We start from the raw sequence: 22,888 nt of genomic DNA, 5'->3' as shown, positions 1-22,888 counted from the left end.
TGATTCTGCTGAAAAACAGAAACTTTGCGCTCACGAGAAAAAAAATTCAATAAATCACAGAAACGTGCTTTTGCATTTATTCTTTTTGCTACTGATCAATAAACAAATTGTCTAGTACGTCCTATTTTGGTAGGATTTTTAGAGTTCCAGAAGTTTGCGTTAGTTACAGATTGCTACAGACTGTTCTGTTTTTGACAGATTCTATTTTTCATGTGTTGTTTGCTTATTTCAATGCATCTATGGCTAGTAATTCAGTCTATGTACCATAAAGAAGTTGGAATACAGTAGGTTTAACACCAAAATAAATAAAGAATGAGTTCATTTCAGTATCTTATGTGGTGGTTTTGTTTTCTTTCACTAACGGAGCTTATAAGATTTCCTGTTGAGTTTTGTGTTGTGAAGTTTTCAAGTTTTGGGTAAAGCTTTTATGGACTATGGAATAAAGAGTGGCAAGATCCTAAGCTTGGGGATGCCGAAGGAACCCCAAGATATTCAAGAATAGACAAAAGCCTAAGCTTGGGGATGCCCCGGGAAGGCATCCCCTCTTTCGTCTTCGTTCATTGGTAACTTTACTTGGAGCTATATTTTTATTCACCACATGATATGTGTTTTGCTTGGAGCGTCGTGTATTATATTGGTCTTTGCTTGTTAGTTTACCACAATCATCCTTGATGTAACACACCTTTTTGGGACAAGCCTATTTGATTAGAATTTGCTAGAATACTCTATGTGCTTCACTTATATCTTTTGAGCTTGATAGTTTTTGCTCTAGTGCTTCACTTAATCTTTTAGAGCATGGTGGTGGATTAATTTTGAAGAAATTGCTAGTCTCTCATGCTTCACTTATATTATTTTGAGAGTCTTTTAGAACAGCATGGTATTTGCTATGGTTATAATTTGGTCCTAGAATGATGAGCATCCAAGTTGGGTATAATAAAAACTATCATGGGATGTGAATTGGATGCTATGATCAATTTGATGCTTGATAATTGTTTTGAGATATGGAGGTAGTGATATTAAGGTCATGCTAGTTGAGTGATTATGAATTTGAAGAATGCTTGTGTTGAAGTTTGTGATTCCCATAGAATGCACGTATGGTGAACCGCTTTGTGATGAAGTTGGAGCACAATTTTATTTATTTGAATGTCTTCCTTATGAGTGGCAGTCGGGGACGAGCGATGGTCTTTTCCTACCAATCTATCCCCCTAGGAGCATGCGCATAGTGCTTTGGTTTTTGATGACTTCTAAATTTTTACAACAAGTATATGAGTTCTTTTGATTAATGTTGAGTCCATGGATTATACGCTTGTATCATGCAACTTTCGCCGGTACCATACACCCACCATATACCTTCCTCAAAACAGCCACCATACCTACCTATTATGGCATTTCCATAGCCATTCCGAGATATATTGCCATGCAACTTTCCACCGTTCCGTTTATTATGACACGTTTCATCATTGTCATATTGCTCTTTGCATGATCATGTAGTTGACATCGTATTTGTGGCAAAGCCACCATCATAATCTTCATACATGTCGCTCTTGATTCATTGCATATCCCGGTATACCGCCGGAGGCATTCACATAGAGTCATATCTTGTTCTAGCTTTGAGTTGTAAATCCATAAAAGTGTAATGATCTCCATTATTAGAGCATTGTCCTAGTGAGGAAAGGATGATGAAGACTATGATTCCCCCACAAGTCGGGATGAGACTTCGGACTTTACAAAAAAAAGAGAAAGGACAAAAAGAAAAAGAAAAAAAAGGGAAGGCCAAAGAAAAGAAAAAAGAAAAAGAAAGAAAAAAAGAATGAGAGAAAAAGAGAGAAGGGACAGTGCTACTATCTCTTTTTCCACACTTGTGCTTCAAAATAGCACCATGATCTTCATGATAGAGAGTCTCATATGTTGTCACTTTCATATACTAGTGGGGATTTTTCATTATAGAACTTGGCTTGTATATTCCAATGATGGGCTTCCTCAAAATGCCTTAGGTCTTCCTGAGCAAGCAAGTTGGATGCACACCCACTAGTTTTCTTTTGTTGAGCTTTCATATTTTTATAGCTCTAGTGCATCCGTTGCATGGCAATCCCTACTCACTCACATTGATATCTATTAATGGGCATCTCCATAGCCCGTTGCTACACCTAGTTGATGTGAGACTATCTTCTCCTTTTTGTCTTCCCCACAACCACCGTTCTATTCCACATATAGAGCTACGTCCATGGCTCACGCTCATGTATTGCATGAAAGTTGAAAGAGTTTGAGATTATTAAAGTATGAAACAATTGCTTGGCTCGTCATCGGGATTGTGCATGATTACATACTTTGTGTGATGAAGATAGAGCAACAGCCAGACTATATGATTTTGTAGGGATAACTTTCTTTGGCCATGTTATTTTGAGAAGACATGATTACTTTGCTTAGTATGCTTGAAGTATTACTATTTCTTATGTCAATATGAACTTTTATTTTGTATTATTTGGATCTGAACATTCATGCCACATTAAAGAAAATTACATTGAGAATTATGCTAGGTAGCATTCCACATCAAAAATTCTGTTTTTATCATTTACCTACTCGAGGACAAACAGGAATTAAGCTTGGGGATGCTTGATACGTCTCCAACGTATCTATAATTTTTGATTGTTCCATGCTATTATATTACCTGTTTTGGATGTTTATGGGCTTTATTTTATACATTATTATCAGTTTTGGGACTAACCTACTAACCGTAGGCCCAGCCCATATCGCTGGGTTTTTTTGCCTATTTCAGTATTTCGAAGAAAAGGAATATCAAACGGAGTCCAAACGGAATGAAACCTTCGGGAGCGTGATTTTTGGAACGAACAAGATCCGGAGAGCTTGGAGTGCAAGTAAAGAAATAGTCGGAGCCTCCACGATATAGGAGGGCGCGCCCCCCCTGTAGGGCGCACCCCCCTATCTCGTGGGACCCTCAGGCGTCCACTGACGTACCTCTTCCTCCTATATACCTACGGACCCCAAAAACATCCAGGGGCACCACGAAACACAATTTCCACCACCGTAACCTTCTGTATCCATGAGATCCCATCTTGGAGCCTTCACCGGCACTCTGCCGGAGGGGGAATCGACCACGGAGGGCCTCTACATCAACATCCTTGTCCCTCCTATGAGCTGTGAGTAGTTTACTACAGACCTACGGGTCCATAGTTATTAGCTAGATGGCTTCTTCTCTCTTTTTGGATCTCAATACAATGTTCTCCCCCTCTCTTGTGGAGATCTATTCGATGTAATCTCTTTTTGCGGTGTGTTTGTCGAGATCCGATGAATTGTGAGTTTATGATCAGATTTATCTATGGATATTAATTGAATCTTCTCTGAATTCTTTTATGTATGATTGAGTTATCTTTGCAAGTCTCTTCGAATTATCGGTTTGGTTTGGCCTACTAGATTGATCTTTCTTGCCATGGGAGAAGTGCTTAGCTTTGGGTTCAATCTTGCGGTGTTCTTACCCAGTGACAGAAATGGTTGCAAGACACGTATTGTATTGTTGCCATCGAGGATAACAAGATGGGCTTTATATCATATTGCATGAGTTTATCCCTCTACATCATGTCATCTTGCTTAATGTGTTGCTCTGTTCTTATGAACTTAATACTCTAGATGCATGCTAGATAGCGGTCGATGTGTGGAGTAATAGTAGTAGATGCAGGCAGGAGTCGGTCTACTTGTTACGGATGTGATGCCTATATCCATTATCATGCCTAGATAACGTCATAATTATTCTTTTTTTACCAATTGCTCGATAGTAATTTGTTCACCCACCGTAATACTTATGCTCTCGAGAGAAGCCTCTAGTGAAACTTATGGCCCCCGGGTCTATCTCTTATCATATTTGCTTTCAATCTACTTTTATTTGCATCTTTACTTTTTGCATCTATATTATAAAATACCAAAATATATTTATCTTTTCATATTATCTCTATCAGATCTCACTTTCGCAAGTGGTCATGAAGGGATTGACAACCCCTTTATTGCGTTGGTTGCGAGTTCTCAGTTTGTTTGTGTAGGCGCGTGGGACTTTGGAGGAGCCTCCTACTGGATTGATACCTTGGTTCTCAAAAAATGAGGGAAATACTTACGCTATACTTGCTGCATCACCCTCTCCTCTTCGGGGAAAACCAACGCTAGGTCAAGATGTAGCAAGAATCACACGGTACCCCGGGATTTTCAAAAATACATGCAACACTGATTTCCCCAGGTGCCTCAATCCACCTAGATGTGTATTAAAGTAGCCACCTTAAGTTAACCATTAATTAGAAAAACTCACAACTGTCATGGATACACTCACCCAATCCACGTCTACAAGCATAGGATAGCAATATAAGCAATGTAGAAGTAACTCCCAAGGGTTTGGTAATAAACAGGACAATAGGTAGTACCTCATCTACTTCCCAAAACCCACATATTAATCAGATCCTAACCATGCAATTGTTTGAGGATTGATCTAATGCAATAAAACTGGGTAGTAAAGAGGTATGATCAAAGTGTTACTTGCCTTGCTGATGATCCGTGAAACCTAGAGACTGGTAGTAGCACGCTTCGCACTCCGGGTACTCTATCGCAAACAAACAAGCATACAATAAGCACTCAACTAGAAGCATGGGTAAAACTCAAATAAGAGATCTAACCAGAAAGTTCAACTTAAGAACTCCGATTTGCAAAAAAAATCAAACCAAACGAAGCAACGAAACTCAAACGGCAAAAGAAACGAACTTCGTTTACTAATCTGGACTTAAGTCAGAATTTTCAGTAGCAAAAACTTGTTTAAGTTGGTTAAACAGAAAGAGGGCTTCGAGACAAAACTCTAGGCGCTTGAATCGCCCGATTCCAATAAACGAGTGAGAAGAAAAACTAAAACAAAAATCAGGGCAGAAATCGCGATCAAAAATAATCGCGGAAAACCCTGGAAAAAGAAAAACTGATGGACAGGCTAACGAACGGACGTTCGCTGTCTGCGGCTAAACGGTGAAACTCTTTCGTTAAAACGAACGAACGAGAGGACGCTCGCTAAATAAATAAACCGAAAAAAAACTAAACCGGTCTATTCTAAAAAAATGAAACTAGGGTTTAAATAAAAACTGGTCGGTTTTTACCTAAACCAAAAAAAAAACGGCGGCTCCGGCGAGGCGAGGCGAGGTGGCGGCTCCGGCGAGGCGAGGCGGGGCGCTGTGGGGCAGTGGCGGGGAAGTGCGGCGGCGGCGCGGGCGGTGCTAGCGGCGGCGGCGGCTGCGGGGCTGCGGCTGCTGCGGCTTGGGTGGCGATGTGGGCGGCGGCGGCGGGTATTTAAGAGGGGAGGGGGCGGGGTCGGCTTGGGGAAGGGGCACCGAGGCGGCGGCGGTCTCCCAGACTCCGACGGAGTCCAGTGCAGGCACGGGACGAGGGAGGCAGTGGCCGGCTGGGCCTTCGGCCCGGTCGGTCCGAAGTTTTTTTTAAATAATTCCGCTGAAATTTAAATAAATCCTAGAAAATTACATAAAAATCTAAAAATGACAAAACAATTTTTCACTGTCTAAATAAAATATTTAGAACAAGATGAACATTTTCTTGGCCCTAAAATGCAATTTTGAAAACGTGCAATTTTTCTAATTCAAATAAAATTGCAATAAAAACCAAATAAAATAAATAAATTGATTTTAACATTTTTCCTCTAATATTTCATTTATTTTGGAGAAGTCATTTTATCCCCTCTCATATATTTTTATTTTAGAAATATTAGGAAGAAAAATAATCAAAACCAATTGATCCTCTTTTCAAAAATTGAGAAAACTCAAATATGAAAATAACGAAATCCCCAACTCTCTCCGTGGGTCCTTGAGTTGCTTAGAATTTCTAGGATCAAGCCAAAAATGCAAATAAAATATGATATGCAATGATGATCTAATATATATAACATTCAAAATTAAAAACTTGGGATGTTACAGCCTAGCATCTCTAATCACTGCCTTAGTTTTACTGTTTTTTCATGTCCTTGGAGTAAAGAAGGTATGTGTGAAGGAGAAAATAAAAAGAGTTGTTTAGAAACCTTGATAATTATTTCAATATTAGTAAGTTTTCCATTACAAAAGTTATGAATAATACGCAAGTAGTGTACAATTAACATGATCTTCCCATTAACTTGTTGTCCCTCCCGTCAAGGTTCAGCCCCGGCCGATTGGTCACGACTAGCCAGCCACCGCCTCCCAAAAAGCTTGGGCTTCTCTGCCTCCCGCCGGCGTCGGCGCCGGTCCAGCCTGTCTCCTGTGGCCTTAGGGCCATGAAGGCGGAGTGGATCCCAGCCCTTGCCGGTGGGAGGGCTCTGTTTTTAGATATTTTTTCAAGTTTTGTTAGGGTTTCTGCCCTGCTTAAGAAGGCGAGACGGCGGTGGCTCCCTGAAAATGGAATAAAGGTCTCCCCGCTTAGTCCCCGTTCCGTTGATGCGTCTAGTATCGTCGGTGGGCGTGTGGAAGTGTGTCTCCGATCTGTCTTTGGTGGATTTGCTCGGATCTTTTCGTCGTTCGTATATGTTCTTGTGTCATCAGGTTGGATCCTTTTAATCTATACTCTGCAGTGGCGGCGGTTGCTGTTCTGGTGTGCTGGTTCTATGGGGCCTTAGCACGATGACTTCCCGACTGTCTACTATAATAAGGTTTGCCCGACTTCGGCGAGGAAGGGGCGATGACAGTGGCGCGCCTTCGGCTCGCTTTAGTGCTTGTAGTCGTCGCTATGTGGTCTACGGAACTTGATGTAATTTTTACCGTTTCTAGTGTTCGCTGTACTATCATTGTTGGAGATGAATAGATTGGAAGTTTTTTCCAGTGAAAAAAACATGATCCTAACTTTTGTTCATGTTAAGCTCATGCATGGTTGTATGTTGAGATGACATGTTTACTATTGGTTGTGATAAATAAATTTGCGGGATCAGCTATTTTCTAAATATATGATTACTAAGTACTCCCTCCGTTCGGAAATACTTGTCGGAGGAATGAATGTATCTAGATATATTTTAGTTCTATATACATCCAATTTTATGCATTTCTCCGACAAGTATTTCTGGACGGATGGAGTATTTTGTTAGAAAATTTCGAATAATTTGCATTTAGCATCAAAGCAAAAATAAAATTTTAAGGAAAAATAACTTTTGATCATAAAATAAATTACGATGAGCAAGGAAAAATAAAAGAGCTGGGCTGCGCAGGGAGGGCGAGGCCTAGTTAGTTTTTCCTTGCGAACAGCCCACGAGGTCAACCGGTCACCGCCTCACCGGGAACTTCCTAGGGTTTCCTCCCTTTATCATCCACCAAACCCTTCGCTTCCGAGCCTCCCCAACCGCACACCGCCGCTGTAGCCTCCCGACACAATCAATTGTCAAGCCCACTGTGTTGGTGAGTCGTGATGTTTTGCCGCTGCACCATCTTCGATCTGTACGTACGTACCTGCGATTTCCTTTTCTTCTACGCTGCCCCAGATTCAGATCTGGATACTTCGATTTATCGGGTTGAGTTGCAGTAAGTAGGATGATTGGGCTTGATTGATTTCTATTTGACGATGGATTCGGTTCGTATTCAAATTACAGGGATCAAGGGCCAACGGCAACGCCTTTAAAATTAACACGAGTAATTCAGGAAAAATCTGGACCTTGTCCGCCCGTTTACAATTAGGCAGAACAGGATGCCAAAGCGGCCGCGGAAACGTGAGCATGGCGGCGGCCGTGAGCGACTTTACCTTGTCTTTGATGACTGGTGCCATGGATATAGCATCCGCAAGGTAAACTTGTTGCCCGGCGAGAACCATCAGCGGACTGCTTTCTCAGACCAAGACGACCAAGACAAGGTGCCACATTTTCCTCGGCCTTTCTTCCGCATGGTGGCGCCTCGTGAATCTCCTAAGTACTTCACATCAGCCTTTGGCACCAGGATCTTGGCCATGCATCCGAGAGATCCCGAGGGTGACTTGTTGGAAGGTTACTTCCCCATGTTGGACGTCCGCTCGCGGTGCGTCACCACTGGCCCTGGGCAGAGAGATCTTTTTTATCCCATCTACCACCTCCCGGTCGGCAACAAGCTATTCACTATGAGCTTTTACTCCTTCGAGATGCTCTGCTTGGAGTCCTTCGAGATGCTCTGCTTGGAGGAGCTCTCAGCCAAGGTATCGCATCGGGATTCCAGCAAAGAGTGGTCGTGGAAAGAGCTCGAGCAGCAGCCATTTAATGTTTGTGACGTCACTTCCTACTCCTTGCACCCTGAAGAACGGACCTTCCTCATCAGCACCAAGGAGGACACCACCGAGGCCACCTATAGTTTTGACACGGAGAGGCATTCATGGAAACTACTTGGCAATTGGGTTCTGCCCTTTGACGGCCAGGGTCACTTTGACCAGCACCTCAAGGCCTTTGTCGGGCTCTCCAAAGAACCGGACACCCTCGGCCAAATTTACTGCTGCGACGTGCCCATCTATGGTACCCCTGAAGGGCGGTGCCCTGTCCCTTCGATGAATCTCTGCAAGGAGAATCTGTTCATTTCTGGTGACCCAATGGATAAGCATGTAGGTGCTACCCTTGTCTATATGGGAGGCGTGAGCAAATTCTGTCTCGTGCAGTGTGTCAACAAGGAGGTGAGGGTTCCTGGTTTGAGCCTACCTGGTTCCTGGATGTATCGTCTCACAACATTCTCTCTCAGCCTGGACGATCAGCGTAAAGAACTGACGACTGGCGATACCTGTCACTCGCAGTACTACAAAGTGCCCAAAGCAACCACCAAGTCGTTACTCGTTCAAGATCCTGTGGCATTTTGGATGTAGAATGCTGAAAGTACTGTCATGATAATCAGTTCCTATTTATTTTCACTCAGTTACAACCCTGTTGCCTTCTACAGTACTATGTTTTAATAATGTCTGCACTCCTGTGATTCAGTCAATGTACTGTCTTTTGTTTTCATGTTAGCTTGCAACAAGAAAGTATTCCATTATGCGTTTGTTTTTATGTCTTTTGTTTTCCGGTAAGAAGTTGCAAACTAAGTGTCGGGGGTGCTGCTGCTAAAGTAAACCTGTCACCTGGCAATGCCATAGAAATGCATCGTTTTAATCTGTTTTTGTTGTGCTATGATTTTTCTAACATGCGTTTCCCTCCTATCTGGATGTGTGCCAGCGTGTGATGTTCTGTGAATCATACTTTAGGCCTTGTTTGGTAATAGGGTTTTTGAGGGGATTGGTGGGGAACCTTTAGTTTATTTTCTTTAGTGGGAAAGAAAAATGTTGCTTTAAAAGGGAACCTCCTAGTTTATTTTCTTTAGTGGGAAAGAATGGGCTGTTCTATTCTTTTAGGGGCCGATGGACTATACAGTTGGCAAGCCCAAGCCCAAACTTTCACCGCAAAACAAAAAGGATAAGCCCAAACTGGCCTATAACCCAACTACTCGAGACCGGCGACTCTGCTAGTGGTTCTCTCCTCTGATTTCTCTCGCCCGCCACCGGCCCTGATCTCGGCGATGCCCGCCTCTCACGACCCCCAAGTCCGGCGACGCCCTCTTCACCAGCGTTGAGCACGTAGTAAGCTTCCAAACCACAGCCCTCCCCCGACCGCCCGTACATCTGCACCCCGCGCTGATCTTGTTGTGTTGTTCTGCAGAACGCGGAGCTCTTCACGCTCACATGCGGCAGCTGCTCACGGATCTCGAAGAGGTCGAGGAGGTCAACAAGCAGCTCGATCAGATGTACGCCCGTTTTCTTAGTTCACCTGCCTCTTAAGTTTATATGCAAATTGGGAAACTGCTGATGTCTGATGGTGTCCATTTGAGGGATCAGATCTAGAAGTGGGAATCTAGGAATTTGCTGTTCTTTTACCTAGGGATCACGTGTGAGGGTTTACAGTGATCTAGGGTTCTACCGAGGTGGTAGGAGTTAGGGTTCTACCGGGTCTAGGACGGAGGTTGTAGGGGAAGGAGGGAGCTGGGTGTGGACGAGCTCGCGGTCGCCGGTGGCAGGGCGCTGTCGTGCGCGAGGGAGGAGGCGGCGCAAGGGCAGGAGGTGGCTAGGGTTTTAGGGTTCAGGCTCCTCTGGGAGTCGGGCAATAGAAATAGTCTTATTGCTTAATTTTCAAAAGAGTCTTATAGTTGTTTATATAACCATGATGCTAATAAAAATAAGATAAGTTGTGGGCTAAGCCCCTAACTAAACCTGCCCAGTGGGCCTCCTCCGGGTATAAGTTACCCCGGTCATAACAGTCATACACAACACACACACCAGGCAGCGACACACGTATAGTCATATATGTATATAACACTTAATTAGGAGTGAGTAAATTATACCTCGCCAATTTCTTCAAGACAAAAATCTGGACAGTAACCTCTAGGAAAATAAGCAGTTGCTGGCAAGATGCCACTACCTCGCCCCCTCTCCTATTTCCTTCTTAGGATGTGCTGAACTTGGAGGATACAACCCAATGAGCCACGAGCTAGTCGCCTCCTCTGTTTGCTTTGCAAATTTAGCCTAATCTAGAGAAGAGGGAACCACTAGATGAGCCATTGGGACAAAGGAGAATCGGGCAAAGCAGAAAATATGAAGGGCACAAGTCCGCATACCTAGGGACCCAAATCCTGTTGGGGATCGTTGGGGATTGAGCAGGGTTGGCCGGACAATCGCCGGAGAGGAATCAGCCGCGCCGCTCGCTGACCGCCGGCCCAGCACGGAATGCTCAGAGGAGGGTTGCCACTGTTAGCAGGACAATCACCGGAGAGGAATTACCGGCGTTCCAACGCCGAACGAGAGGATCGTTTCCTAACCCTGGCTTCTTACGGTAGGAAATAGAATGGGGATTGGCATCCGCTACGGCCTACCGGGAAAGCGGGATTGTACAGAAGGGCTCAGGTTCTCTACCGAGATGCAGAATTCTTGCGGGGTTTAATTTGCAATTTGTACATCCTTCCATCTCGCAGTGCACATTTTCTATCCAACGGCACAAGGCCAAGTTTCCATGTTTTCGCTGAATGTATGGTTTCCACCAGATATGTGTACTCGCACTGAAAATGGTTTGTCTTCTTTTGCTGCTATATATTTTATAAATTTCTTTTGTCAAACAGTTTTTTATTTTAAAGGCAGCCCGGTGCATGTGACCTCATGCTATTCGATTCTATGAAACTGGCATTAAAAGAGTAAATTAACTTGCATAATAATGTATACCATTTCCACTTGAGAATTGCATGTTCTTGATATCCAGATCATAAGGCATATCATGCTGAATCTCTGTAACTAACTGTTGCATGGTACCACCAGTGGGGTGCCTGCTACAGTATGAATACATAAAGTGTTTGAGCGAAACAGTCTATGACCAGCTTGTGTGATAATTATAGAATTGTGTTCCCAGAGCTGTGATCCTACCAGTTTCAAGTCATTTATCATTCACTGATCAAGTTTAAGTGACGTGGTGGTGCAGGTTCCATGAAGACGGAGGTTACATGGGTCCGCGACATGCTTCGTGGGGATGACGCCTACGAGATGCGGTGAAGCTCACCAAGCAAGTCCCAGAGGAATACCCCTACAAGGATGATGACTAGTTTCATCTCAAGGGGTAGCTCTTCCGCACGGTGGCACTTGTTTGTTTGTCTGCATATCCGTTTTGCTTTCCCTGTGGCTGTAATTTCTGGTACAACCGTCAAGTTTTACATGAGGCACCTGTGCATTGTATTTTGCAGCTGCGCTGTGTAGTGTGTACCGCAGATGTATTATAGAGATCTTTCCTGCTTTGGAACAGTGCCTGGAAATGAAGTGTTTTTACTCTGATTAGCTGACAAATCTTTTGGGAATAAACTGGTCCGGAAAAAAAAATCTTTCATAGCTAATCGGCAAACCATTTTCTGCTATGAAGTTATGCACTTTTCAGATTGGCTAAACTTTTTTGCCACTTGAAGTTCTAGATTTGTCCTATGTCAAATTTTTTGAAGGAATGGCCGAGTATATACGGAAAAAAAAAGTGCTTACAATTACAATATCAAATACTCCCTCCGTTCCTAAATATTTGTCTTTCTAAAGATTTCAAATGAACTACCATATACGGATGTATAGAGACATATTTTAGAGTGTAGATTCAATCATTTTGCTCCGTATGTAGTCACTTGTTGAAATCTTTAGAAAGACAAATATTTAGGAACGGAGGGAGTACTATATAACTACAAAAAAATTTATGACAAATCTAGTCTAATGAAAATGATTTGGTGTTGCAGTAGATTCATATTTCTTCTCTCCTGCATTTTTTTAAAGAAAACAGTGGTGCCAACGTATTACATTCCCTCGTGAAATCTATCAAAAAAGCTAGGCACAAAAATTCCCTTTTATGAAAAGGATGAAAACATTATAGGCATTGATATAGACATCCGTTTGCCAGCTAATCTTCCCAGCCATCTTGGTCGACCTACTTGAAGCCAGACCTGTCGACAGCAGGTTGGGCATAGAGTTCGATGGTGTCAACGGCGCCTCCTTACCATCCCAGGTCTCTCGAGTTGTCGTCCCACCGGTAGCTCCAGTGCATCAAGCTTCTGTTATGCTGGCCCACCATCTTGCTTACGCACCCTCCGCTCGGTATTATTCGGAAGGTGTTCCTTGTGACTGCGGTATCAAGATTGATTCTGCAGGTTTTTTCTTCTGTGACTTTGAGAACCATCAACATGTCATTCATGGTTTCGCTGACAGAAACGCTCACCTGTGTCTGGATTAATAATGACAGAAGAAGAGAAGATCAGTACAGCACTCAGACAACACTAAAAACAGAATGCCGAAGTTCCGGTTCTATATCGAAGTTGATTAGAGCAAAGGTAGACCCAGGGAGACAATTTAACAAATATTAGAAAAAAATTATACAATACTACTGCTAAGCGTGTCTGTAGACCGGGATAGGCATATTATACTGCAATTCATGTGTGGTATAACACCCATGATCAATCATGGAACAACAGACACAAAACTGGATTTTGCAGCCACGGCTTGGGAAAGTGCCACAAGACACTCATATGCCTGTTGGACAAACTTCCACTGCAAAATGAAAAAGGAAATGACAGTTTTTTCAGAAATGTATATACTCCAAGCAAAAGCAAAATGCTGAGACATTTCATATGAGAAGATTAAGCCATAAGAGCCAACCGTATGATTATTTCCAAAGATAAATTATTATGCACAGTAGCATACCTCATTGTGATCGTTTGCTTCAACATGAACTGTATCTTGTGCCAACGTCACATAATCTGGAGCCGTTATGCTAACATCAAGTGGGTTTATGCCTTTGTTGTCCATCAAAAGGGATAGAGCTGACGAGTCTGGTTTCAACTGTAACAAGTCACTTATGTGCAAAAATGCAGAAAGGGCTCGAAAGAACTAGGATGAGTACATTAATAGAACTTCAGAGAGATCACTTGAAGAAATATCTTGGCAAACATTTCTATTTGAGGAAAAAAATGATGGATAGTGGGTGTTCTTGAGGCAACACTAACAAAGTTCTACAGGGACTCCATTTGCACTTCAGAAAAAAATAAATTATGTCTGATTTAACCCCAGTTTTAAGTACGGTACTTTTGGTTTGTAGCCCCACCTAGGCCCAAAATTCTGACAAGAGTATGGCATGTCCAAAACTGTGGTCATCAATTGATAGCACTAGTTTTGGCTGCCCGTTGACAGTAAACTAAACTATAATTGGCAACGCATTACTGCCATGTCTAGACCAGTTGTGTCTTGTGTGAACCATCCAATTCAAACATCACCAAATTATGGTAGCAGAAATTTTGGCAGGGTGAAACCAAATTACCAAACAAATATGCATCAAGTAAATTGCACCGTGGGCCTCGGTACATTTAAAATATTGCCTGATGGCGCCAATTACATCCAGCTGTCCGTTGACAGACAACAAAAGTGATGTGGTAAACATCTAAGTGGCATGGGTAACTAAGTTTCGGATTCCCAACATGGAGAGCACATCAGTTATATCTTCCTATGGTAATTTAGGAAGCATAACTGAAAACTTTTGAATATCACATTGATACTTAATGAAAAAATTATTAGTTTAGCCGCCATAAGACCATGGCAAACCTTCAAAAGTTTCTTTTTTATCTAGCAAGTTTAAGCATGATATAAGCATATACCATCGTAAGCAAACTGCACAAAACCGGAGAGTAAAGAAGAATAAATGGCTAGAAAGTCACCTCCGGAAACTTTCAAGCAGGCAATGAACTTCTTTTCAATGAGACATCTATCGGATGGATCACATTCGCTGATAAGAGGATCCAGCAAGAAGTCCGTCGAGGATGTTGTTGCTGTGCTGTTATCTTTTCATTTGGCTTCTGTACTGGCTCATCTTTTCCTGTGCTAGTTCCTTTGTTCTCAGCAATGGGTTCCTGAATCCCCCCCCCCTCGTGTACCTTGTGTTGCGTGTTAAGATCTGTCTCGCCATTCTGCCCTGCCCTGCCAACACCTGGAGCTGCTACAGCGCTACCATTGTTTGTTCATGCTGGTAGGATTCCAGTACTATCCTGAATTCAAAAGGAAATCAAAGTGTCAAAGAAGAAAATATCGCCGCTGGTGTAATGACTTTTAGATTTGCATGGCAATTGCGTCACTGGATCACTAGGCTTAACTGTCTGAAATTAAGTTTGCATGCAAGTACTCGGCAACATTTTAATTCAGTGCGAACTTGTTCATCGACCCAATTTGATCTAGTAGTACTGGGGCCGAATTTATATCATGAGAGACGATAACACAACATTGAATATGAATATCACACCCTAAATACAGTGGTATGAACATGTACGAAACTTTCAAATCAAAGCTATCGGAGTTCTCTCATTGCGGAAACATAGTATAGCCTTTCCACTAGAAAATTAGATGACATACCATGTTGATGTTCAGAACATCACATATGCTCTGGAGCTTCTGAGGACCAATGTATGGATCACCAATGGTCATCACATGAGCAAACTCCATCTTCTATACAATGAAACCGAACAGTGTCCCTTACAACTATTCTTCTTCTCGTCACAAGTGATATGAGTTTCATAGCAACATGGCAATCATCACATATCCTGAGATTTTTCATTATACGGATAGTTGCTCCTTCAGGGCTGTGAATAAGGCCAAATGCAAGGGCCATTTTCTCACTGTGATACATAAGATGCTCTTCCTTTTGTTCATCCTCAACGTCATGTAGGACAACTGCAAAATTTGGAACATATCCGATCACTTTGATCTGGTCTATCAACTCTCTGAGTTTTCTCGTGATCTGGTTTATCCATTGGTGATTCTTGTCGTCTGATGTGAAAACATGGACCTCACTTCCTACTTGAATCCAACTAACACCAGGCTCTTTCCTAACGCCCCTCTCTCTCATCAGCTTCCGAACCTTCACAACACCATCCCATCGGTTTGCTTTTGCATACATGTTAGAAAGCATAACATAGGTCCCTACATCATTGGGCTTCAACTGAAGGATCTGCTCTGCTACTCGATGGCCCAGGCCATAGTTTTTATATACCTGGCAAGAACCTAAAAGTGATTTCCATGCAACAACGTCTGTGCCAATATAATTGCTCAGTATAAAGTGTTCTGCCTCATCTAGGCGTCCATCTCTGCACAGCAAACCAACCATGCAAGTGTAATGTTCTCTCCCGGGTTTTATTCCCATTTCCTTCATCATAGTGTTCAAATAGTACAGTCCTTCGTCTACAAGTCCCAACTGTGCACAAGCTGACAGCACCCCAACAAAGGTCACATAGGATGGGGCTTCTTCAGCAAACAACATATCATGAAATACAGACATGGCTTCTCTCGCAAGGCCATGATGAGCATAGCCTATTATGATCGAATTCCAAGAGACCACGTCACGCCATGGCATAGAGAGGAAGACTCTCCATGCATCATTTATGCTGCCACTTTTTGCATACATGTTAATTAGGGCATTGCAGACAGACAGAGCACCCCAATGCCCAGTTTTCATAGCAGAGGCACTGAGTGCATTGCCATTTTTCAAGGCTGCAAGACCAGCACAACTGTTGAGAGCCACGGCATAAGTGAACTCATTTGGTTGGACTCCTTCCATTTTCAAGTCCAAGAAAAACTGCAATGCCTCTTCAAAGAGCTCATTTTGGGTATAAGCAGTCATAACAGCTGTCCAAGAAACAACATTCTTTTCTGGCAAAACCTCGAACGCGGAATGAGCATCACATGCACACTCACACTTCCCATACATATCAACCAGCGCGCTGCCCACATACACACTTAGCTCGAGCCTCCTCTTCAATGCCTGGGCGTGCACTTGACGACCAAGCAGCAACTCTTTGGTGCTAGCACAATGCCCAAGAACAGCGACATACGGCACATGATCCCATTGCTCAACTTCTCCGACCATGCTTCTCACAACACTGACGGAGCAATCAAACATCCCCTTGTCAAGAAACCTATTTATCATCGAGTTGAATGCGAACGCATTGAAGCCGGACACACTCTCGAACACCTTCACCGCATCCTCCACATGAGCACACTGGCAGTACATATGCAGCAACGCGTTGCAGACATAATGGTGCTCCGCCAGCCCAGACTTGACAGCGTGCCCATGGCACTGCCTCCCCATGTCATAGCTCCGGACATGGGCAGTCGCGGACACGGCGGTCAGACAGGACGTACTCGTTGAGGCTGAAGTCGGCCGCCCTGAGCAACGCGAGCGCGTCCCCGTGTTGCCCGGAGGAAGCGTATCCGGACATGAGGAGGTTGCCGGAGACCGGGTTCCGGGAGGGCATTGCGTCGAATACCTGGTGGGCGAGGCCCAGGTGGCCGCACTTGGCATAGAAGGCGATGAGGTGGTTGTGCAGGACGACGTCGAAATGGGCGGCTCTGACCGTCTGCGCGTGGACTGCCTTGCCCGCGGACAGATTGCCGGCGGCCGCCGCTGCGCGAAGCACGGCCACGGCCGCGTGCCTCTGGAGAGCTGCGCCGCCGGCACTAGCCATGGGAATGGCGCAGTAGCTAACAAGTAGAGAATGGAAAACTACGACCGGAGAATGGGAATGGCGCAGTGACTAGCAGGGGCAGGCGGCGGAGCCGGGGGGGGGGGGGGGGGGGGGGGAGGCGGGAGGCAGAACCAAGGGAGGGCGGCGGAACTAGATAGGGAGGATGGCCGGGAGGAGCCAGCGCCGGCGCGGCACGGTTCGGCCCGCCGCCATGGCTGGTAGAGGAGAGGGTGGGAAGCAGAGTTTTTTGGTTAGGGATAGATTTGACAGGGGTAATCTTGGAATACCAAAAACAACTGACAAGCTATTCACAGTTTGACTGTAGTCAAAAGAAGAAGAAAATGCTATTCACAATTTGGCCAACAGAATATGTTTGATATTTCACGGTGGTACTATTTTGGCATCAAAAACCAAAATTGTGATGGTATTTTTGCACCTTGATTTTTTACGAAACACGGTACAATCATAGATGGCCACATACATGCGCTTGTAGTCGACGGGAACATCTCTCATCACCAAACGAACATTGCCAGAAAGACTGAAATAAATTCAGTAAAATACGAGCACTCATGCCAAGTCTAGAATTGAACCCTAGTGGATTGCTTCCATCACAAGGAATCTAACCACCTGAGCTACACTTAGTTCATGACACCTTGGTTTTGACTAGTGCTATTTTAAAACTTTCAGTTTCAACTAATGGTATTGTGGCAATTTAATTCTTAAAAGTGAAGCGACCTATTGGTCGCTTCATTTGCTCCATACACGTGAAATTGCTCACTGATAGCGACCTTTGCCTCCCAGTGTTATGGGTTTCATGGGTTTCTTTTGTCAATTTTATTTGTCATTAACTTCAATCTCGAATATTGTTCACTTAATTATGGCAGGAAGGATTTAAACGCTAACGAGATTATGGCCTCTCTCGTTCTCTCTCGATAAAACCCTAGTGGTCGCCCGCTCTCATGCTCGCTCGCATGTGCCTTCCTCGTGTCGCAGTTATCACCTCTCCTCCCACTCGGTGCTTGACAGGAGGAGCTCGCAATTGTTGTGCCCCTCACCCTCAGCGCTTAACGGGAGCTGAATATGTGTGCAGTGGTTTGGGGTGACAAGGAGGCCGTCGGGGCCAGATTCCCTTCTGTTTTAGCCATCAAGCTCCGCGTGTCGGTGAGTCCCAATCCAATGCATTGTCACTCCCCTTCCCATCTATCACTCTCCATCTTCATATATCCCTCTCTTCCTCACAGACATCGCTGGCATGGAAGGAAACATTGCATGTGGGAGCTACCGAGCTCAAGGTGCAGACGGCTTTGGCATGGAAGGAGACGTCACACCTAGGTACGCCCTTGCGTGTTGTGCATGATGTAATCTCCCCCTCTGTCTTCTATGTTTTGGTTTGCCTCCTACCTTATCTATTCGTCTGAAGAAAGACCCATTAAACTTGGCCAGAGAAGATAGATAGATCAAAACTATTTATTTATGCAGCAAGAAAACCTCAAAAGGTTCAATTGTATTCAATGAACAATCTGATCATAAAATGAAAATTCATCATATCCCAATAAACACATCATCGATTACATCGATCCCGATCATGTGTGTGTGAGAGAGAGCCATCTAGCTACTAATATGGACCCTAAGGTCCTAAGGCAACTACTCACACATGGTCATGGAGGTAGCAAGGTTGATGAAGAAGTATCCGACAATGGATCCCCCCTCTGACAGAGCTTCAGAGCAGGCCTCCATATTGGATCTCCACATAATAGAAACTTGCGGCGCCAGAAAAAATTCGGATAAAAATATCTCGGAGAGTTTCTATATTTATAGGAATTTATGGCGTGGAATGTTTGAAAGGCGATGGAAGTAGGACCCACACGACCTAGGGGCGCGACCAAGGCCTTAGCCGCGTCACCTAGCCATGTGGCCCCCCTGGCTCCGCTCGTGCTCCCCCGATGCTTCCTGGAACCTTCGTTGCGCGAAAAAAATCGTATTAAACTAGCAGATTTGGATTTTCTACAAAACCAAAAACATGCAGAAAACAGGACCTTGCACTGGGCACTAGATTTATGGGTTAGTCAAAAAAATAATATAAAATACTACTCCCTCCCTTCCACAATGTAGTGCGTTCGTGTTTCCCGAGATCTAAGTTTGACCATAAATTTAACCAACGAGACCGATTGCGGCGGGAGCAAAAATTATACCACTGAATTCGTATTTTCAATATGAATCCAGTGGTATAATTTTTACTCCCACCGCAGTCGATCTCGACGGTTAAATGTATGGTCAAACTTAGATCTCGGAAAGCACAGGCGCACTACATTATGGAATGGAGGGAGTATGAAAAATGTTAAAAAGTGATAATATAATAACATAAAACAATAAAAAATGTAGATACGTTTGAGACTATCACGCATCTTCCTCGTGGCGTCGGGCTCTAAGTCGAAGGTAAACGACGGCATGGATCACAACCCGTTTGGTGTTATGGAGCGGCGTGCCCGCCGTGCGAGGAAGAGGGTGCGGGAGGCAATTTAGCCCTCGGGACGAGGTCGCGGAGGCGGGGTCGCATGCCGCCGCGGGGCCGCAACAGGTGAGTAGCACCCACTGACACCGCGTCCGCATGGTGGTGGAGCCACTATCCGACCATGAGGTCGCTGTCGGTGTCAAAACCGGCGGATCTCGGGTAGGGGGTCCCGAACTGTGCGTCTAAGGCTAATGGTAACAGGAGGCAGAGGACACAATGTTTACCCAGGTTCGGGCCCTCTCGATGGAGGTAATACCCTAGTTCCTGCTTGATTGATCTTGATGATATGAGTATTACAAGAGTTGATCTACCACGAGATCGTAGAGGCTAAACCCTAGAAGCTAGCCTATGATTATGATTGTTGTTGTCCTATGGACTAAACCCTCCGGTTTATATAGACACCGGAGGGGGCTAGGGTTACACAGAGTCGATTATAGAGAAGGAGATCTACATATCCGAATTGCCAAGCTTGCCTTCCACGCAAAGGAGAGTCACACCCGGACACGGGACGAAGTCTTCAATCTTGTATCTTCATAGTCCAACAGTTCGGCACGAGTACATAGTCCGGCTATTCGAGGACCCCCTAATCCGGGACTCCCTCAGTAGCCCCTGAACCAGGCTTCAATGACGATGAGTCCGGCGTGCAGATTGTCTTCGGCATTGCAAGGCGGGTTCCTTCTCCGAATACTCCATAGAAGATTTTGAACATGAGGATCGTGTCCGGCTCTGCAAAACAAATTCCACATACCACCATAGAGAGTACAATATTTCACAAATCTAATCTGCTGACAACTTTTCACAGCGTGACATCACGCCACGGCCCGGTCATTATTCGAACCATTTTTCTCAACCAGCTGTTGCACATATTGCGAGGCGGTTTCCTTGGCACATCTTGTCGAAGCAGAGATCGTGTCCCCTTATCACGGGATTCTCATTAATACGGGTGTGGGTAACCCAACCCGCGCCATCAACGCAGCGCTTGGGGAATAAGCGAGTTTATCGGGCAAGTGGGGAGGCGCATGGTTTCTACCGCCTTTATAAAGAGATAAGGATTCACCTTTCTCCACCCACGCCTTCTTCTTACTTTGCTCATCCATTCCCCCTCGCTCGAGATCTAGCACCCAAGCCTTCTCCTTCTCCGCAAAGTTATTCCAAGCATGTCCGGAGCGGGAGGCAAGTGGATGGCCTCCTCCGTTAAGGAGGAGGACATCACGAAGCTTCGGGAGGCCAGATACCTGGCCGCAGACATCGCGCACCGGCTCCCTACTGAAGGGCAAATCGTCCCTACCCCGAAGCCTCAGGAGAGGGTAGTGTTTCTCTCTCACTTTGTCCGACTGGGATTCCCTCTCCACCCATTTGTCCGCGGGCTCATGTTTTACTATGGGCTGGACTTCCAGGATCTGGCCCCCAATTTCATCCTCAACATCTCGGTGTTTATCGTCGTGTGCGAGGCCTTCCTTCGAATTAAGCCTCACTTCGTCCTATGGCTGAAGACCTTCAACGTGAAGCCGAAGGTGGTGGTTGGCCAACAAGCGGAGTGCGGAGGCGCCATGGTGGGCAAGGTGCCCAATGTCACCTGGCCCGAAGGCTCCTATGTGGAGACCGTGAAGGGGTGGCAATCGGGGTGGTTCTACATCACCGAGCCATGTGACACCAACTGGGTAGCGGCCCCTGAATTTAGATTCGGCATCCCCATGCGGCTCACCTCCTGGAAGGAGAAGGGCTTAGCCTGGGGCTCATCAGTGGAGCTGATCGGACTCCAGACCTGTATCAAAAATATTATAAGCAAGAAAATCAAGCTTGTCAACGTGGTCCGGGTCATGCTCTTCCGTCGGATCGTTCTGTGTCAAAGACGGGCTTTCAATATGTGGGAGTTCGACCCAGCCGAACACCAGACGCTGCAAGAGCTCTTCGATACGATGCACAAAGATGTCAGGAAGGTGATGTTCAAGGCCGCCGAGGTACCTCCTCCCATAACCGAGGATCAGGGACTCAGCGCAAAGCGCCCCACCAATCCGGTAAGCTCTTTATATTTTGCAAGACGTTCCTTTCCCCAGTATATTCGTGGGAGGAATCTAAGCCTCCACGCCAATTCAATAGGACTGGGTAGTGGTAGTGGAGCAGATTGACTGTCCAGCTCCACTACCTGAAGATCCAGCAACGGCTCTCTTAATGGAGATGTTGTTTCCGGTGCCCTATGAGGTGCCAGAGAAGAAGGCCAAGAAGAAGGCCATGGGGACCAGGAAAGGTCTCCGGCGCAAGGTTGTATCGGACTCATCGTCCGAAGACAGCGAGGCGCGCTCCTCCAATGAGAACGAGGAGGAGGAAGAAGAAAGCCCTCCCCCCCCAACCGGGAGGGGGGGGGAAGAAAAGGAAGGTCGCCCCGTCTGGGGAGGCCGAAGGGTCGAACAAGGGAAAGACTCTCCCTCCGGACCACTCCACCACAGCCGCCTATAGCGGCGAGGAGTGGCTGCCCAGGGACAAGCCCCTGGCGAAGTCGTAAGTATCTGGACAAGCCCCATGCTTGTGCAGTCCGACCAAAGCCCATATCGACGTATCCTCTTTGGACAGGTCTTTGGGTCTGTTGGTGATGAATAGAGATTCACTCCCGACTTCCTCCTCCCCCAAGCCCGCGGATGACACCGAGGTGTTATCTCAAAGGATACCGGACTAGGGGGAGACTGTTATGCAGACGCCTCAAGGCGAAATCCCAGACACCGGGCACATGGGCGGGAAGACCCCCATGGATTCCGATAATGGGGGCCGCAACAAGTCGGGCCCCCAGCCGGATACTACGTCGGAACCCTCAGTGGTCCCAGATTCAGGCAGGCAGCCTCTCACTAAGGGGGGCGAGCCGCCTATGCTGATGACCTTTGTCCATCCAGAGGCATCGGACAACTTGCTGGAAGCGCTTCAGGGCGCTTCCATTGATGAAGAACACCGTACTCTTATGAGTATGGTGATTGAGAAGGTCCGGTCCGCCAAAAGCGGATTGACCGAAGCCTGCACCAGCCTCCTAACAGGCTTTGAGGTAAGTAATAAAATTATAAGAAAATATCACAGTATAGACAGTAGCCCCTGATACTCTGTTTGGCGTTCGGAAAGAAAGGCCGAACAGGGGATCAAATAACATTCGCAAGAGTCTAACAGAAAATGTCCATGTGAATAAGCAGGCATCACTGCTAGCTGCGGCCGCTCGCACTGCGGAGGTCTCCGGACTAAAGCAGGACCTGGAGCGGACCGAAGGAGAGCTCGGCCTCGTGACGAGGCAGCTCGAGGAGAACAAAGGTACCTAATACCCCGTTTGTATATTGATAAAGAAAAAATGGTTTCAGCTCATAGAAGTGTCATGAACTTTAATAGGGGCCACGACCGAAGT

At 45.4% G+C, this 22,888-nt stretch overlaps 1 protein-coding gene, 1 long non-coding RNA gene and 2 pseudogenes across 3 annotated transcripts; 2 read left to right on the top strand and 2 right to left on the bottom strand.

Moving 5' to 3' along the window:
• Positions 1–7,345: 7,345 nt before the first annotated feature.
• On the top strand, positions 7,346–8,935 carry LOC123044010 (uncharacterized). Of its 2 annotated transcripts, XM_044466628.1 has the most exons (3): positions 7,346–7,449; positions 7,598–7,854; positions 7,938–8,935. In XM_044466628.1, the coding sequence occupies exon 3, from the start codon at positions 7,948–7,950 to the stop codon at positions 8,818–8,820; it is 873 nt and encodes a 290-aa protein (XP_044322563.1). In that variant the 5' UTR covers positions 7,346–7,449; positions 7,598–7,854; positions 7,938–7,947; the 3' UTR covers positions 8,821–8,935. The 2 variants fall into 2 exon arrangements, with proteins under 2 accessions (XP_044322563.1, XP_044322562.1); XM_044466627.1 differs by having other exon boundaries at positions 7,598–8,935.
• Positions 8,936–9,440: 505 nt separating this feature from the next.
• On the top strand, positions 9,441–11,821 carry LOC123040891 (uncharacterized). Its single transcript, XR_006418310.1, has 3 exons — positions 9,441–9,567; positions 9,647–9,731; positions 11,450–11,821. It is a non-coding gene; the product is annotated as an uncharacterized lncRNA (long non-coding RNA).
• A 364-nt stretch (positions 11,822–12,185) lies between these two features.
• Positions 12,186–14,449, bottom strand: LOC123039129 (uncharacterized; annotated as a pseudogene).
• LOC123044009 (pentatricopeptide repeat-containing protein At5g39680-like) lies at positions 14,326–17,089 on the bottom strand (annotated as a pseudogene).
• Between the last annotated feature and the right edge of the window lie 5,799 nt (positions 17,090–22,888).

Source organism: Triticum aestivum, chromosome 2B (assembly GCF_018294505.1).
Source record: "Triticum aestivum cultivar Chinese Spring chromosome 2B, IWGSC CS RefSeq v2.1, whole genome shotgun sequence".
NCBI lineage: Eukaryota > Viridiplantae > Streptophyta > Magnoliopsida > Poales > Poaceae > Triticum > Triticum aestivum.
This window is presented reverse-complemented; position numbering and strand designations above follow the sequence as displayed.